The 17,500-nt window shown below is 43.4% G+C and overlaps 1 protein-coding gene across 1 annotated transcript in view; it reads left to right on the top strand.

Moving 5' to 3' along the window:
• Positions 1-17,500, top strand: part of LOC143287847 (uncharacterized) — a 200,786-nt gene that overhangs the window by 121,361 nt on the left and 61,925 nt on the right. Inside the window, exons 7-8 of the mRNA XM_076596086.1 lie at positions 8,208-8,348; positions 11,409-11,544. Of these exons, the coding sequence (XP_076452201.1) occupies positions 8,208-8,348; positions 11,409-11,544 (277 nt within the window). The remainder of the gene's footprint in view (positions 1-8,207; positions 8,349-11,408; positions 11,545-17,500) is intronic.

Raw genomic sequence — 17,500 nt, 5'->3', positions numbered from 1 at the left:
GTTGTACTGTGCTGTGTTGTGTTGTGTTATAGGTATTGTGTTGTGCTGTGTTGTGTTGTGTTGTAGGTATTATGTTGTGCTGTGTTGTGTTGTGTTGCAGGTATTGTGTTGTGCTGTGTTGTGTTGTGTTGTAGGTATTATGTTGTGCTGTGTTGTGTTGTAGGTATTGTGTTGTGCTGTGTTGTGTTGTGTTGTGTTGTAGGTATTGTGTTGTGCTGTGTTGTGTTGTGTTGTAGGTATTATGTTGTGCTGTGTTGTGTTGTGTTGTAGGTATTATGTTGTGCTGTGTTGTGTTGTGTTGTGTTGTAGGTAATGTGTTGTGCTGTGCTGTGTTGTGTTGTAGGTATTATGTTGTGCTGTGTTGTGTTGTAGGCATTATGTTGTGCTGTGCTGTGCTGTGTTGTGTTGTGTTGTAGGTATTGTTTTGTGCTGTGTTGTGTTGTGTTGTGTTGTAGGTATTATGTTGTGCTGTGTTGTGTTGTAGGTATTGTGTTGTACTGTGTTGTGTTGTGTTGTGTTGTAGGTATTGTGTTGTACTGTGTTGTGTTGTGTTGTGTTATAGGTATTGTGTTGTACTGTGCTGTGTTGTGTTGTGTTGTAGGTATTGTGTTGTACTGTGCTGTGCTGTGTTGTGTTGTGTTGTGTTGTGCTGTGTTGTGTTGTGTTGTAGGTATTGTGTTGTGTTGTGTTGTGTTGTAGGTATTATGTTGTGCTGTGTTGTGTTGTAGGTATTGTGTTGTACTGTGCTGTGTTGTGTTGTGTTGTAGTTATTGTGTTGTGCTGTGTTGTGTTGTGTTGTAGTTATTGTGTTGTGCTGTGTTGTGTTGTGTTGTAGGTATTGTGTTGTACTGTGTTGTGTTGTGTTGTAGTTATTGTGTTGTGCTGTGTTGTGTTGTGTTGTAGGTATTGTGTTGTGCTGTGTTGTGTTGTGTTGTAGGTATTATGTTGTACTGTGTTGTGTACAGTTGTGCCGTCTGGTGCTGCGATAGTTGTGTTGTAACACGTTGCACTGTGTCGTGTTGTGTTGTGCTGTGTTGTGTTGTGCTGTGTTGTGTTGTGCTGTGTTGTGTTGTGTTGTGTTGTGTTGTGCTGTGTTGCAACGTGGTTCGTTGTTGTGTTGTGTTGTAGAAGTTCTGCGCGCTGCGTTGTGTTGTAGTGTAGTTGTGCTGTGTTGTGTTGCAGTGTGGTTCGTTGTCTTGTCTTGTCTTGTCTTGTCTTGTCTTGTGTAACCCTCTTGTAACAACAAATTTCTCTATGCTGCACTCCTTCCCAACTAGAGCGTGGTCAACAGAAATTAACGCCACCTTCGTTGGGGTTTTTTTTTTCTGTTTTCTTGAATTAGGCTTTTCCCTAGTTTTGTTGCTGCAGAATTAAGAATGCTGTCTTCAGCTTCTGTTGCTGTTTTTGTTTGTAATGTGTGTGTGTGTGTGTGTGTGTGTGTGTGTGTGTGTGTGTGTGTGTGTGACAATATATATCTGTCATGTTTTTGATGATATTTGTGTGTGTGTGTGTGTGTGTGTGTGTGTGTGTGTGTGTGTGTGTGTGTGTGTGTGTGTGTGTGTTTCTTTTACTGTTTGAACACTTTTTTCTTTTTTCGATCAAATTTACATTTTAGGTGATGACTAAATCGTGGTCATGTGTGCGTTTTATTTTTTATAACGTTTCTATTTTGGATGATGATTGATTTTTTTTTTTTTTTTTTAATGATGATTTAATGTGTTCATTTTTGCGTTCTCTATCTTTTTCTTGGTATAGGTGCTGCAGGTTCAGAATAAAGTAAGAGAGAGCGTTTGCGTGTTGTTAATGGTGTTTACCTGGTGTCAGTGTGATTGTAGATCACAAGCATAAGCATGCTAATTCGTTCTGCACAATTCTTCACACAGTGCATGAGAAGAAGAAGAAGAAGAAGAAAAAAACAACAAAAAAAAAACTTATGGCCATCATATGGGAAGCACAGTTTTGCATCTATCTCTCACTCTCTGTCTCTGACTCTCTTTTTTTTGTCTGTCTCTGTCTCTCTCTCTTCCTGCGTGTCTGTCTGTCTGTCTATCTGTCTGTCTCTCTGTCTTCCATCTGTCGCCCTCTCCCCTCTCCCCCAACCCCTCTCTCTCTCTCTCTCTTTACATATGTATCTGTCTCTGCCTCTCTCTATCTTTCTCTGTCTCTCTATTTCTCACTCTCACTATCTTTCTCCATCTATCCACCTCTCTGTCTCTCTCTGTCTCTGTCTCTCTCTCTCTGTGTCTCTCTCTGTCTCTGTCTGTCTGTCTCTCTCTCTGTCTCTGTCTCTCTGTGTCTGTCTGTCTCTCTCTGTCTGTCTGTCTCTCTCTGTCTGTCTGTCTCTCTCTCTGTCTGTCTGTCTCTCTGTCTGTCTGTCTGTCTCTCTGTCTGTCTGTCTCTCTCTCTCTCTCTCTCTCTCTCTCTCTCTCTGTGCCCACTCTCTTTTTTTCTATTTTCAATTAATGCATGCTTCCCCCCCCCCTCACCCCCCCCCCCTCCCCGCACCCTCCCTAAAGATCAACTTAACTCACGCGAAATTAACACCCGCAATCGTAATACAGGAATGTGGCATAGGATTTTGGTCACTATGGGCACTTGAGATGATGTTATGCACGTTCAAGTACAACATAGATAGTTCACTTCACTTATAAAAATAAGAAAGAAAAACGATGCATGTTGCACAGAATAACACTGTTAATTTCTACCATTGCCAGTTATGTGTGACGGGATATTAAACACTACATTTTCGTTTTTCAATACTCAATATCAATCGGGTGCAAAATAACAAAATTAATGATTGACTCGTTCTAACGTTTTTTTTCTTTTTTTTTTGGGGGGGGGGTTAATCTTTTTGCAATTATTTATTTTTTACACGTTTTGTTTCTCCTCTTTGGTCCAGTTGTTAAGATTTTTTTCTTGTAAGTGAGACGGTGATTGTGTGTGTGTGTGTGTGTGTGTGTGTGTGTGTGTGTGTGTGTGTGTGGAGAGATAGAGAAAGAGAGACACAGAGGGAGGGTGTGTGAGTGTGTGTGTGTGTGTGTGTGTTTGTCTGTGTGTGTGTGTGTGTTCGTACAAGTGTGTTTTTTGCGCGTGTGTGTCTTTGCAGGTGCCTGCATGCGTGTATTTTTTTTTCCTCAAAGAGTATCGTTTTTTTTATATCGGCAACTGCACACGTGCTTTAATTGTCTTTTCTTTCCTACCTTTTTTTTTCCTCCTTCATTGTTAAGGATTTTACTGGTGTATATAAAAATAATGCTTTCATTGTTTGCAGATGTTCAATAGTTACAATGATGATGATTATTATTATTATTGTTTTTTTAGTTGCATAGTTGTCTTTAATGCCATAGTTGCTGGTTATTTTGTTCAAATATATGTATGTTGTTTGTTTTATTTTTAGTTGCTTCTTCTGTCTGTCTGTCTGTCTGTCTGTCTGTGTCTCTCGTTTCTCTCTCTCTCTCCCTCTCTCTCTCCTCTCTCTCTCTCTTTCTCCCTCTTTCTTTCTCCCTCTCTCTCTTTCTCCCTCTCTCCCTCCCCCCCTCTCTCTCTATCTTTCTCTTTATAAGACATGCCAATGAGGATATATGTATATTCACATTGATCAAATCAAAACTAAACGAAAATAAAGCGACCTCAACTCCCCCCCCCCCACCCCCCACCCCCCACCCCCAAAAACTAAAATCTGAAAGACAGAAGTGAAAGTTAAAGAACAGTTCCAAGACTGTCACGTTGTCCTGGTGAATTCCACTGTGTTTGTAGTGTGCTATGTTCCCAAGTAGAACGCTGTTTAACTCTCTCCATACGAACGGCGAAAGAGACGACGTTAACAGCGTTTCACCCCAATTACCATCATCAAAATATTGCAAGCGGAAGGCTCTTATACTGAAGAGGTGAATGTTGACAAAGAATACCACAATTCTGACGACGGAAGCTAAAGGTTGGGTCATTCAGACACCCACTGGACATCCGAGGGGTCTGTGTAGAGGAGGAGAGAGGACTGGCCGTACTGAGTGAGTTAAACCAGAAAATGAATGAGCGTAAACTTACAGCCAGAGTCAACAGTGAAATGAGAGCTGTGTGATGAGCGGTTCTCTCTCGATCCACCGCAATTAAAATTCATACACCAATACAAGGGCATCCAGGAGTCATGACCTGGGTGCGGCCCGGCCCCCTTAGAGTGTAAGGAGTTAAGGGGCCGAAACGCTTGACTGAGGAGGGGACTTCTTCTCTGAAGACCTTGTACTGTCCAGCTCTCCCTGGAGTTTCTTATCACTCACGGTACAGTTTACAACTTTAGTCTTTTGTGAAGGACTAGGACTGCCAAACTAGGAGGCAAGATTGCGCTGACTTTTTGTGCTGCAGCCTTGGGGGGGCTAGCTGGCCTTTGGGGAACCATCCCCAACGCCGACTGTCCTACTAAAACCCTCGATCTTGGCCGAGAGAGTTGGGGGTGTAACTTGGGGCAAGACACTCTCCACTCACTCACTCACCCATTCCCTCGACCGCTGGGGTCGTTGGGGGGACATGAGGAAGATGTCATAGCTCGCCACGCCTTTCTGTTGGCAGCTGTCGTGAGGAGATCTGGCATCGTCATTTTGGTCCATTCCTTGACGTTGTCGGACCAGCTCTTTAAATTAAATTCGAGCCCAGAGAGATAGTCGGAACAGCAGCTAGCTGCCTCCTCTCACTGCCGTTCGGATGATCATAGTCACGACACGACTGACTATCATACATACTGTTGAAGCCAAACGTTAAGAGAGACGTGCGTCAAAGAACGGCAACAAACAAACACACAAACCCTTTTGTTCGGGGGGGGGGGGGGGGGGAACAACAGCAGCAACAGTATTAGTATCAGAATCAGTAGCTCAAGGAGGCGTCACTGCGTTCGGACAAATCCATATACGCTACACCACATCCGCTAAGCAGATGCCTGACCAGCAGCGTAACCCAACGCGCTTTGTCAGGCCTTGAGAAAAATAAATGAATAAAAAAGATTAAAAAAAAAAAATATATATATATATATATATATCTGTGTGTATATGATTTTTAAAGATGAATAAATGAATTAATCAATTGATTAAACAAAATGAAAACAAAACACAATAAAGATGATAGATAAACAAACAAGCAAATAAACATGACATACAGTCCCCCCCCCCCCCCCCCCCCCCCCCCCCCACACACACACACACACACACACACCACACATTACACACACACACACACACACACACACACACACACACACACACACACTGACACAAAAATAACAGATATGCAACAACAACAAGACAACAACAATAACAACAACAACCAAAATAAATAAATAAATAAATAACCCAACAACAAAAAGAACGTCCTCGTGCCATCACGCTCACGCGGCCTACGACAACCAACAAACAAACTAGGTCAGTTAAGTTCGACGACGTCGAATGGTGGACAGGTGTAGTTACATGATTAAAGTGACCCCACCACCACCACCAAACCGTGCCCCCCCCGGCGGACTCAGTAGAATCGGTCAAGCGTGTGTAAAATATATATATCCCTTTGCTGCTTGGCCGTCGGTTGACCAGCCGTTGCTGTTAAGCGGTCAGCGTTGTGGACAAGTGATAGACACGCTTGATTGGTGAAAGCACCCCCTTGATAACGTTGTTTTGGAGGGAGACTCGTGTTCCTTGAAAAAAAAAGGGGTGGGGGGTGGGGAAGAATGGGTGGGGATGGGGGGGTGGCAGGGGTGGAGCAGAGAGAGAGAGAGAGAAGAAATGAAAAAAAAAGGGGGTTGGGGGGCTGGGGGTAGAGTAAGGGGAGAGGGGGCGGGGGGGGGGGGGGGGGGGGGGGGGGGGGGAAGGGGTAAGGAGCAGAGATAGGAAGGAAGGTGGTGGGGGATGTTTGTGTATGTGTGTGTGTGTGTGTGTATTACTATGCGTGTGTGTGTGTATGTGTTTGTGTATCACTATGTGTGTGTGTGTGTGAAGTGTAGTGTAGTGCAGTGTAGTGTGTGTGGTGTAGTATAGTGTAGTCGTGTGTGTGTGTGTGTGTGTGTGTGTGTGTAGTATTGTTGTATATTGTAGTAGAGTTGTGTGTGTGTGTGTGTGCGCGCGCGCGCTCGTGTGTGCATGTGTTTCTTTTAATCGACTGGATGCCTGTAGTCAAATAATCATCGATGAAGGGGAAGCTATACAATGCGCAAGCAACTCGTGACGGTCTATACAATTTTCTTGACAGGAGTTGCCTCCCATACCTCATTGTCTCTGCCTTCAGAACGCTTGTTTCAGGAACGCTGGTCATAAACAGCTGAATAATGATTATTATTATTGTTTTAATCAACTAGTTTATTAATACTTATTTTATAGTGTATAGGTTGGTATGTTTAATAATAATATGTTGTTGTTGTTTTTTAAACAAACAAACAAAAGAAAACACTTTCTCTTTGTTTACAGGTGAAGTTGTGGGGAAAATATGGTGTGTCCTTTTGACAGTGTATCATCTGTCTGTCTGTCTGTCTTTCTCTGTGGCGAGCGTCCGTCAACCAGTGTGTCCTCTGTCAGTCTACATGCTGACACGTGACTGATGTGTCTCTATTAAGAGAATAATTAGGTTAGTGTTTGGTGTCGTTCTTGTCAGTGTGCGTCGAAGACACAGTGCACCTTGTTACATGGACAGATGAAACAGATGGATAGATAGATAGATAGAACAGACAGACAGACAGATATATAGATAGGTAGGTAGACAGACTGACAGCCAGACAGACATGTGTAGACATACAGACAGATAGATAGATCGATAGATAGACTGACAGACAGACAGACAGATAGATAGATAGATAGATAGATAGATAGACTGACAGCCAGCCAGACAAATATGTAGACAGACATATATATATATATATATATATATAGAGAGAGAGAGAGAGAGAGAGAGAGAGAGAGAGACTGGCAGCCAGACAGACAAATATGTAGACAGAGATAGATAGATAGATAGATAGATAGATAGATAGATAGATAGATAGACTGACAGTCAGACAGACAAATAGATAGATAGATAGATAGGATAGACAGCTAGACAGACAGACAAATATATAAATAGACAGACAGAGAGAGACAGAGACAGAGAGAGAGATGTCCTATATATTGAACATGCCCAATAGCAAGATGTCTCAATAAAAAAAGAAGAAGAAGAAATAAATAAAAAAAACTTATTGAATCCTATAATTGTATATCTAATGTGTGTGTGACTGACCGTGTCCTTGCTGTGGGGGTGACAGGTCCACCAAGTAGATAGATAGATAGATAGATAGATAGATAATGTGTGTGTGACTGACCGTGTCCTTGCTGTGGGGGTGACATTTCCACGAGGTGTGGGTCAGCCCTGATAGGAAAAACAAATCAAACTGCACGCAGGAAAAAATTACAAAAAATGGGTGGCGCTGTAGTGTAGCGACACGCTCTCCCTGGGGAGAGCAGCCCGAATTTCACACAGAGAAATCTGTTGTGATAAAAAGAAATACAAATACAAATAGACAGACAGACAGACAGATAATGTGTGTGTGTGACTGACCGTGTCCTTGCTGTGTGGGGGTGACAGTTCCACCAGGTGTGAGGTCAGCCCTGATAGATAGATAGATAGATAGATAATGTGTGTGTGACTGACCGTGTCCTTGTTGTGGGGTGACAGTTCCACCAGGTGGGCGTCAGCCCTGATAGATAGATAGATAGATAGATAATGTGTGTGTGACTGACCGTGTCCTTGCTGTGGGGTGACAGTTCCACCAGGTGGGGGTCAGCCCTGATAGATAGATAGATAGATAATGTGTGTGTGACTGACCATGTCCTTGCTGTGTGGGGCGACAGTTCCACCAGGTGTGAGGTCAGCCCTGATAGATAGATAGATAATGTGTGTGTGACTGACTGTGTCCTTGCTGTGTGGGGTGACAGTTCCACCAGGTAGGCGTCAGCCCTGATAGATAGATAGATAGATAGATAGATAGATAGATAATGTGTGTGTGACTGACCATGTCCTTGCTGTGTGGGGGTGACAGTTCCACCAGGTGGGGGTCAGCCCTGATAGATAGATAGATAGATAATGTGTGTGTGACTGACCGTGTCCTTGCTGTGGGGTGACAGTTCCACCAGGTGGGCGTCAGCCCTGATAGATAGATAGATAGATAATGTGTGTGTGACTGACCGTGTCCTTGCTGTGTGGGGTGACAGTTCCACCAGGTGGGGGTCAGCCCTGACCCCAAGATGTACGGCATCATCCAGCGGTCCTTCAAGTACATGTTCCAGCAGATCAAGCAGCAAGGGGGCGGCAAGGTGATCAGGGCCTCTTACCTGGAGATCTATAATGAGCAGGTGAGAGGTGGTGTGGTGTGGTGTGGTGTGGTGGCTGTTGTGGTTTTGTTGTGGTTTTTGACTCACTTGTGTAAACAAAGTGAGTCTATGTTTTAACCCGGTGTTCGGTTGTCTGTGTGTGTGTGTGTGTGTGTGTGTGTGTCTGTGTGTCCGTGGTAAACTTTAACATTGACATTTTCTCTGCAAATACTTTGTCAGTTGACACCAAATTTGGCATAAAAATAGGAAAAGTTCAGTTCTTTCCAGTCATCTTGTTTAAAACAATATTGCACCTCTGGGATGGGCACATTTTTTTTTTTTTTTAAGGAAGCCTAATTATATGCAAACTGCATTTACTGTTATATTTATATTTTTTGTATTCTCTAAACTTGGCACTTTGATCTGATATTCTGACCCAACAACAAGAGCAGTCATTATTATCCTTTTTTGGTTCAAACAGGAACTTCTTTTGCTAAGCATGGAAGTTTTATTTATTTTGCAAACGTTTTGGTGCAGATAGTAAAAAAGGGAAATTACTCTGTAATTAATGCTAGGGGACTTAATTTGCTTTAAACTGATCTTTCTCATTTTAAACATTACATTTTGAAATTATGCTCAATACATGAAAAGCTTGGATTTTTTGTTGTTGGTGGTGTTGGTGTGTTGGCTGTTGTTGTTTTGTTGTTTTTGGTGGTGGTGATGGTGGTGTTTGTAGATGTTGTTGGTTGTGTTTGTAGTTAGTGGTGGTGGTGTTTGTTGTTGTTGTTGTTGGTGGTGTTTGTTGTTGTTGTTGTTGGTGTTTGTAGTTGTTGTTGTTGTTGGTGGTGGTCTTTGTTTTTGTTGGTGTTGTTGTTGTTGTTGTGGTTTTGTTGGTGTTGTTGGTGGTGGTTGTGGTGATGGTGTTTGTTGTTGTTGTTGTTGGTGGTGGTGGTGGTGTTTGTTGTTGGTGGTGGTGGTTGTGGTGGTGGTGTTTATTGTTGTTGTTGTTGTTGGTAGTGGTGGTGGTGTTTGTTGTTGGTGGTGGTGGTTGTGGTGGTGGTGTTTGTTGTTGTTGTTGTTGGTGGTGGTGGTGGTGTTTGTGTTTAATATGTTCTAACACTATGATAGTCAGTCGTGTCCGACTATGACCATCAGAACAGCAGAGGAGGCAACTGCTGTTCCGACTAACTACAATGGGGAACGTAATCATGGCCTCTTACCTGGGGTTCTAATACGAACGAACGAACGATTTTTTTAACGAGGTAAATGGAATAAGCATGCATATGCTTTTTTTTCCTCCTACATCCAGCCCTCAGGGCAAAGAGAAATGAAATCAAAATATTCACAAAATAACTCAAGGTGAAAACGAACAGGATAGGGGAGGTAACTAGGTAAGCGTTCGGCGGTGGTGAAGGAACGCTCACTGAGGAGTGGCCTCCCTTCTGTTATCGCTGTTGCTCTTCTGCTACTGCGACTATTACTACTTGCTTGTCGTCTCCGTTGTCGTATTATTTTGTTGCTATTGAGAGCCTCTGTGTGTGTGTTGTGTGGTGTGGTGTGTGTGTGTGTGTGTGTGTGTGTGTGTGTGTGTGTGTGTGTGTGTGAGAGAGAGAGAGAGAGAGAGTGTGTGTGTGTGTGTGTGTGTGTGTGTGTGTGTGTGTGTGTGTGTGTGTGTACTTTTGGTTTGTGCAGTTTTAGTGTAATTGATATTGCTTGATTTGTCGTGTGTGTGTGTGTGTGTACGTTCGTATGTGTGTAAGTGTGACCGATTTCCTGCATTTCTGTAAACTGTCTACAAATTCATCCATTAATTTGTCTTAGTATCACTTTCTGCTCCCCCCCCCCCCCCCCCTCCTCTCTCTCTCTCTCTCTCTCTCTCTCTCTCTCTCTCTCTGAGATAAATATTAACAACAGATATTCTCAAAAACCAGATAACTGTCCATTTTGTGACCACACAGAAACCGAAAATCATTTCCTTTTTTGATTGTCCACGTTACTCCGCTTTAATAAAAAAAAAAGAAAGAAAAAAAAGAAAAGAAAAAACAAACATTGCAAAGCATTGCATAAATAGACGTCATCAAACTCTAGCTCACTTATTACAGAACGAAGATAACTCTCTGTCTGAGAGATTCAGCGATGAACAGTTTTTGTACGCCTTAAGATTGTGAGATTAGTTGCTCACACTCACAATAGTATGAATGGTTTATGTATTGTATACATTGGTGCAATGTCTTCTTGTGTTGTGGTTGGGGTTTTGTTTTTTTTGCTTGTTTGTTTGTTTTTTTAGTTGTGTTTTTTTGGGGTTTTTGGGGTTTTTTTCCCCTTCATTATTCTTGGCTAACTCAGTTTGTGTACAGGTCAATGGCCTCACGAATTATGGGGGGACACGGCAGTGCAAAAGAGACCAAAATGATGATTTTTCATGCTTTGGGTTTGGGATGGATTTTGATTCTTGAACATCTCTTCTATCATATGCATAAGTTGTTGTTTTTTTCCACTGTAAAGATGTCTTGAACAATGAAAACACTTGCCAATAAAGATCGCTTGCTGAATCACGAAAGTGTTTATTTTGTTCAATGTCGACGCAAGTCGTCAAGTTTCTGGCCTTGACAACATACCTTGGACTTGCTCAATGATGAGTAAACTTACAACCATGAGACTTTGCTTGAACCAGTTCAGAGTTCTCTCTCTCTCTCTCTCTCTCTCTCTCTCTCTCTCTCTGTCTCTGTCTCTCTCTCTCACTATGGGGCTTTGGCCTTAACCTGAATAAAACATCGTTATCGTTATCGTTATCTCTCTCTCTCTCTCTCAGAAAGGGGTTTTGGCTTTAACCTGAATAAAACATCGTTATCGTTATCGTTATCGTTATCATTATCTCTCTCTCTCTCTTTCAGTAAGGGGCATTGGCCTTAACCTGAATAAAACATCGTTATCGTTATTGTTATCATTATCGTTATCTCTCTCGGTAAGGGGCTTTGGCCTTAACCTGAATAAAACATCGTTATCGTTATCTCTCTCAGTAAGGGGCTTTGGCCTTAACCTGAATAAAAGATCGTTATCGTTATCGTTATCTCTCTCTCTCTCTCTGTGTCTCCCCCTCAGGTGATAGACCTACTGAACAACAGCCACCGACGCTACCTGTCTGTCCGCTGGTCCAAGAACAAAGGGTTCTACGTGGAGAACCTATTCACTGTGGAGTGTGAGACGCTGGACGACCTGATGGCTGTGCTGGAGGAAGGTGGGTGATATCTGTGGATGTGGGGTGGGGTGTGTGTGTGGGAAGGGGTGTGTGTGGAGGGGGAATGTGGGGGGGGGGGGGTGTGCACTGTTGTATACTCTTCTGTTCTGTTTCCTGCTCTGTTTGTCATGTTTGGCCTCCCCATCTCTCCACCCCCACCCACATCCCCTCTCTCTCTCTTCTAATTAGTTTCAATAATCCAATCGTAGATTCCAAAGCAGTATTTCAATCGTCCTTCCAACTTCAAGCTATCGCTATTACTTGCGAACAAAAAAAAACAAAACAAACAAACAAACAAACAAAAACAAAAACAAGAAAAAAACAACAACCCCTGTTAGTACAAAACGTACTTATATATTTACAAAGCTTTTTCCAAATCAGAAATATGTAAACTATCGATCATTGCTGTGTTGTTTTCACACCACACCTCTGAATGTGTTTAACATTTGTTGGTATGGGTCAAAGGCCTGATCAATGAATAATTATCTCTAGACTCTCTCTCTCTCTCTCTCTCTCTCTCCCCCCCCCTCTCTCTCTCTCTCTCTCTTTCTGTCTCTCTCTGTCCATTGATATACACACATATACACACGCCGCGCATACACTTGCACGCACGTACGATCACACACACGTACATACCCAACCACCCTTGCGCCCACGCGCTCACACACACACACACACACACACACATATATATATATAGACTTGCCCTACCCCCGAAAACGGAGTATGGCTGCCTACATGGCGGGGTAAAAACGGTCATATACGTAAAAGCCCACTCGTGTCCGTACGAGTGAACGTGGGAGGTGCAGCCCACGAACGAAGATGAATAAGAAGAGGATATACTTACCCCAGTGTCAAACTGTACCTAATAATCTTACCATACCTTTCCATAGAAACCAGTTTGTTTTATTGTTTTGTAACAGAAGAAAAAGCCGCACCGAAAATGTTCCTTAAAATATCTTGAATGAATTGATGCTTGTGTGATTGTGTGTGTGTGTGTGTGTGTGTGTGTGTGTCTGTCTGTCTGTCTGTCTGTCTGTTCTTCCTGACACAGACATTATTTTTCCTTAATGTAAAAGGCAGGCATGTGAAAGCAGTGACTTGTAGTTTGAGCATTCTCCGTGCTACAATACGTCTCCAGTGTCACACACACACACACACACGCGCGCGCGCGCGCACTCACACACACACACACACACACTCTCTCACTCACTCACACGAACACATACACACGCGAGCGCGTGCACACACACAGATATCTGCACGCACAGGCACACGCATAGGCGCACACACACACACACCATACACTCACGCACTCACACGCACACATACGCACGCGAGCGCGTGCACACACACAGACATCCGCGCGTACACGCATACGCACACACACGCACACACACAAAACACACACACACACACACACACACACACACACACACACACACACACACACACACACACACACACACACACACACAGAAGGCCTCTTTCGTTCCGCAAACAAGCTATTTCCTCCACAGACCCACCCATCGTTACTGGGCATAGAAATCTGTTTTAGTGGTTTCACTGTTGGAGATCTTTTGTTGAAGATTTGTGAGGGTGCAAAGCGGTGATGGGAGAGAGAGAGAGAGAGAGAGAGAGAGAGAGAGAGTGTCTGTTTGTGTGTGTGTCCGTGTGTCTGTGTATGTGTGGGTTTTTTTCGCCAACTGCTGTCATTGTTATGGATATGTAGATAAATCATGTTCGAGCATGTTCAGTTGTGTCAGTTGTTGTCTCTCTCTCTCTCTCTCTCTCTCTCTCTCTCTCTCTCTCTCTCACACACACACACACACACACATACACACTCACACACACACACATGCACACACACATGCACACTCTCTCTCCCTCTCTCTCTCTCTCTCACACACACACACACACACACACACAGACTCACAACCCACCTCCACCCCAACACTACCAAAACCCTCAACCCCCCCCCCTCCCCCCACCTCTAAACCATCGCCCCACCTCCCACCCCCGACCAACCCCACACCCCGGCGCCCACCATAACCACACCACACACACCTCCGTGTTTGAACAAGAACAAAGTTTGGTTTTATTTTGTTTTGCTTTTGTTTTTTGGCAGGACAGACTTTACACAACAGGTAGGCAGGTCCTTTGCTCCACCGAGCAAAAAAAAAAGAAAAAAAAAGAAAAGAAAAAAAAGCCCATTTCTGTTGACATCTGAACACGGCGGACTATCAACACTATTGCCTGTGAACAAGCAACCCCCTTTAGATCTCCCCCCCTCCCGCCACCCTCCCTCAACAAATCTACCCCACCGGGCGAAAATTTTGTTTGACTTCTGTGAATGAAAATGGTATCAGTATCAGTATCAGTAGCTCAAGGAGGCGTCACTGCGCTCGGTCAAATCCATATACGCTACACCACATCTGCCAAGCAGATACCTGACCAGCAGCAGTAACCCAGCGTTGGGGGCGGGGGGAGGTTGGGAGTTGGGGGGGGGGGGGGGTTAGAAGGGGATATCAAAGTGCGTTTTTTTTTTATTATTCAAATTTAAGCCAGAGTGAATACACGTGCACACAAAAAAGATACGCACACACAGTACACACACAAACGCGCCCGCGCGCGCATGCACGCACACCTGCATACATACATACATACATACATACATACATACATACATACATACATACATAGGCTACATACATACATACATACACACATACATACACACATACACGTGCCCGCGCGCGCATGTACAAACACATACACACATACATACACACATACACGTGCCCGCGCGTGCACACACACATACACACATACATACACACCATAAACACAGACACACACCAGACACACACACACACAGCACACACACACACACACACACACGCGCACACACACACACGCACACACACACACACGCACACACACACACACACACACACACACACACACACACTACAACACAACACAACACACACGCGCGCGCGCACACGCACGCACACACACACACACACACACACACACACACACACACACACACACACGAACATGCTCACGTGAAGCGGGCGAAAAGTGTCTGGACTTTGTCTTTTTTGTGTGTATCTTTTTTTTTTTTTAGGGGAGACAGCTTTCAGAACCGGAACACCGGTTCTACAACTCTGAAGTTCTTTCACTTACTCCCCCCACTCCACTCCACTCCACCACATCACACACACACACACACACACACACACACACACAACCTCTCCTCTCTACTCCCCCCCCCCCCCAGCCAAACCTCCCCATTCCCCTCCCCACGTCCCTCCCAAACCCACCCCACCACCCACACACCCCCCCCCCCCCTCCCCCACACTCCATTCAATCCCTTTCCTGCTAATTGTTCACCCAGTTCACACAGAGAGAAAAACTCCGTCGTCTCGGAACACTTGACTTCGGGTTGAAGCTGTATGGTGGGTGGACTCTTACCCACCTGAGCAGAGCAGTGTTAGAAGTAGTGCTAGTTGGGTTTTTTTTAGTAGTAGTAGTAGTAGTTGTTGTTGTTGTTGTGGTGGTGGTGGTGGTTGTTTTTTTTCCACCTGAGTTGTGTTGTCGGCGGAGTGTGTGAAAGGAAGATTCGGTTCGATGACTAAAACTACTGAACTGAAGCCCCCCCCCCCCACACCCCCACGCCTCCCCCCCTCCCCCCCTTGTGTATGTTCTTCTGGCAAGTGTTCGTTCAAGCATCAGAGAAGTGTGTTGGTGGTGACTTACTCCTCAACTCCCCTAACCCCCCACCCCTACCCCCCCACAAGGAATCTTGCACCTTGAGAAATATTATCACGGAAACTGCAAGCCGCCGCGGGTTTTTTTTTTTTTTTTTTTTTTTTTTTTTTTTTTTTTTTTTTGCCAGAAGTGCCATAATTGGGTTCCGTGGTTGACTGCCGTGTAATCAAGTTTGAAATCGAGAAATCGTGGGGTTTTTGTTGTTGTTGTTGTTGTTGTTGTTGTTGTTGTTTTTCCGCGCGCTACTGACAAGGTAGAACGGAGGATCGTTGATATAATTCACAAGGCAATGTTGTTGTGTGAAAAAAGAAAAGAAAAGAAAGTTTTATGATAAGAAATCAGCTCTTGCGGTTTGTGTTCGAAGGGGAATAATTTCTTTTGGTGGTGTGCGTCATCTTCTTTTTTCTTTTTCTTTTTTTAATGGTGTGTGTGTGTGTGTGTGTGTGTGTGTGTGTGTGTGTGTGTGTGTGTGTGTGTGTGTGTGTTTGTGTGTGTGTGTGTGTGTGTGTGCGTGTGTGTGTGTGTGTGTGAGTGTGTATGTGTGCGTCTGTGTGTGTGAGAGTGTCTATGTGTGTGTGTGTGTCTGTCTGCCTGTGTGTGAGTGTCTGTGTGTGTGTGTGTGCGTGTGTGTGTGTGTGTGTGTGTGTGTGTGTGAGAGAGAGAGAGAGAGAGAATGAGAGAATGAGAGAGAGAGAGAGAGTCGCCTGCCTCCGATCAGAGAAGGTTTTTTTGTTTTGTTTTTTAATAACATTATTAGTTGTATGTAGTACACTTTAGTGCGAAGGTTAGTAGTCGAAATAATATATACCTACTTGCTGATAAACATCTGAGGTTCTTTCACTTTTGAGTACGGCACGTGTGAATAACGAAAGTTAAAAAAAAAAAACAAGAGAGGCAAGGCCTTCAAGACTCACTTGTGATACACTTAATAAAAAATCTAATCGTTAAAATGTGTTCTGTATTTGTTATTATAAAGCTTCGCGTTTAAAAAAAAAAAAATTTAAGTGCCAACCAGATTCGAACCCCGCGTGTTCGGGTGAGAAGAAACTAACTTATCCATTACACTATCGTGGCTCCTTAACTGACGTTCTAAAATTTAACATTTGAACATACTATTTTAAAAGGGCGATAAATCAATTGCGGTATTCGCAGTGAGAACGCTGTTTAAATCATATTATTCTGGTGTATTTTGGGCATTCAAAAAATAAAAAAATTCTTTTTAATGGCTATCGCCGTAATCACACTGCAACATTTAGCCGTTTTCACTAGATCTAGATAGATGTACAAGTTTAGTTACACCCGCCTGGAATGTAGTACGACACGGTCGATTCAATTTCTCTTTTATGTTCATTCTAGTTTTATAGTTTTAAAGTTGATATGAAAATTTAGTATTTTGTTAAACTAATAACATGTAGATCAAAGTACAAGTACTTCTAAACGTCGTAAGAAGTGAAAAGGACTTCATTTTGAGAAAAGTCAAGACTAGAAATTTTTTCGTTTCATCGTGATCAGTTCAAGGGTATTCACTCGCATGGTTTACAATTTTTAACTGTGAATTTCAACTGATTCTGTGGATATTTTTATGGCAGTTTGGGGCATAATCCAGTAAGTGATGAGGCGTTCACAAATCTTTCTCTGAATAAATATTTAACGGTCTCCTTCTCCAACTTTCCATCACATGTTATCGTGTATTGTCCATTGAATATAGGATTGAACGGGCAGGTCAACAATTTGAAACAAAATGGCGTCGTTCGCGTTCGCGAAGAATATGAGCACGCGCTTTGAATGTGTATAAATATGTGTACGCAATTGATTTTTGCTCATGACCTTCAGGGCTCAGCCAACAGATCTGTAAAGTCCACTCGTCGTATTGATTTTAGTATTTTCCGAAAAAGACCACTTGGGCGAATGAACACAGTGAAAGCCCTGTACACTGAGAGTAAAACACACAAGCTTTTTATGTATTGAATATAATTTCAAAATGTACTGTTTAAAGTCTTAACTCCCGAGAGCAAGGTTTCGGTTGCGCATGCGCACTAGAGCCTATCCAGGACTTGTATCCAAATCCAGACGACCTTCCCTACATGGGTCACATGTGGTGGTGAAAGGTTAGTAGATCGTCATATTTCTCTCCGTTTGCATGTTTTACAAACAATGTGGTCGTTTACGGTTGCCAACG

This window comes from Babylonia areolata, chromosome 12, assembly GCF_041734735.1.
Source record: "Babylonia areolata isolate BAREFJ2019XMU chromosome 12, ASM4173473v1, whole genome shotgun sequence".
In the NCBI taxonomy this organism is placed as follows: Eukaryota; Metazoa; Mollusca; class Gastropoda; order Neogastropoda; family Buccinidae; genus Babylonia; species Babylonia areolata.
Note: the sequence above shows the minus strand (reverse complement) of the source record. Positions and strands in the feature narration are given on the sequence as shown.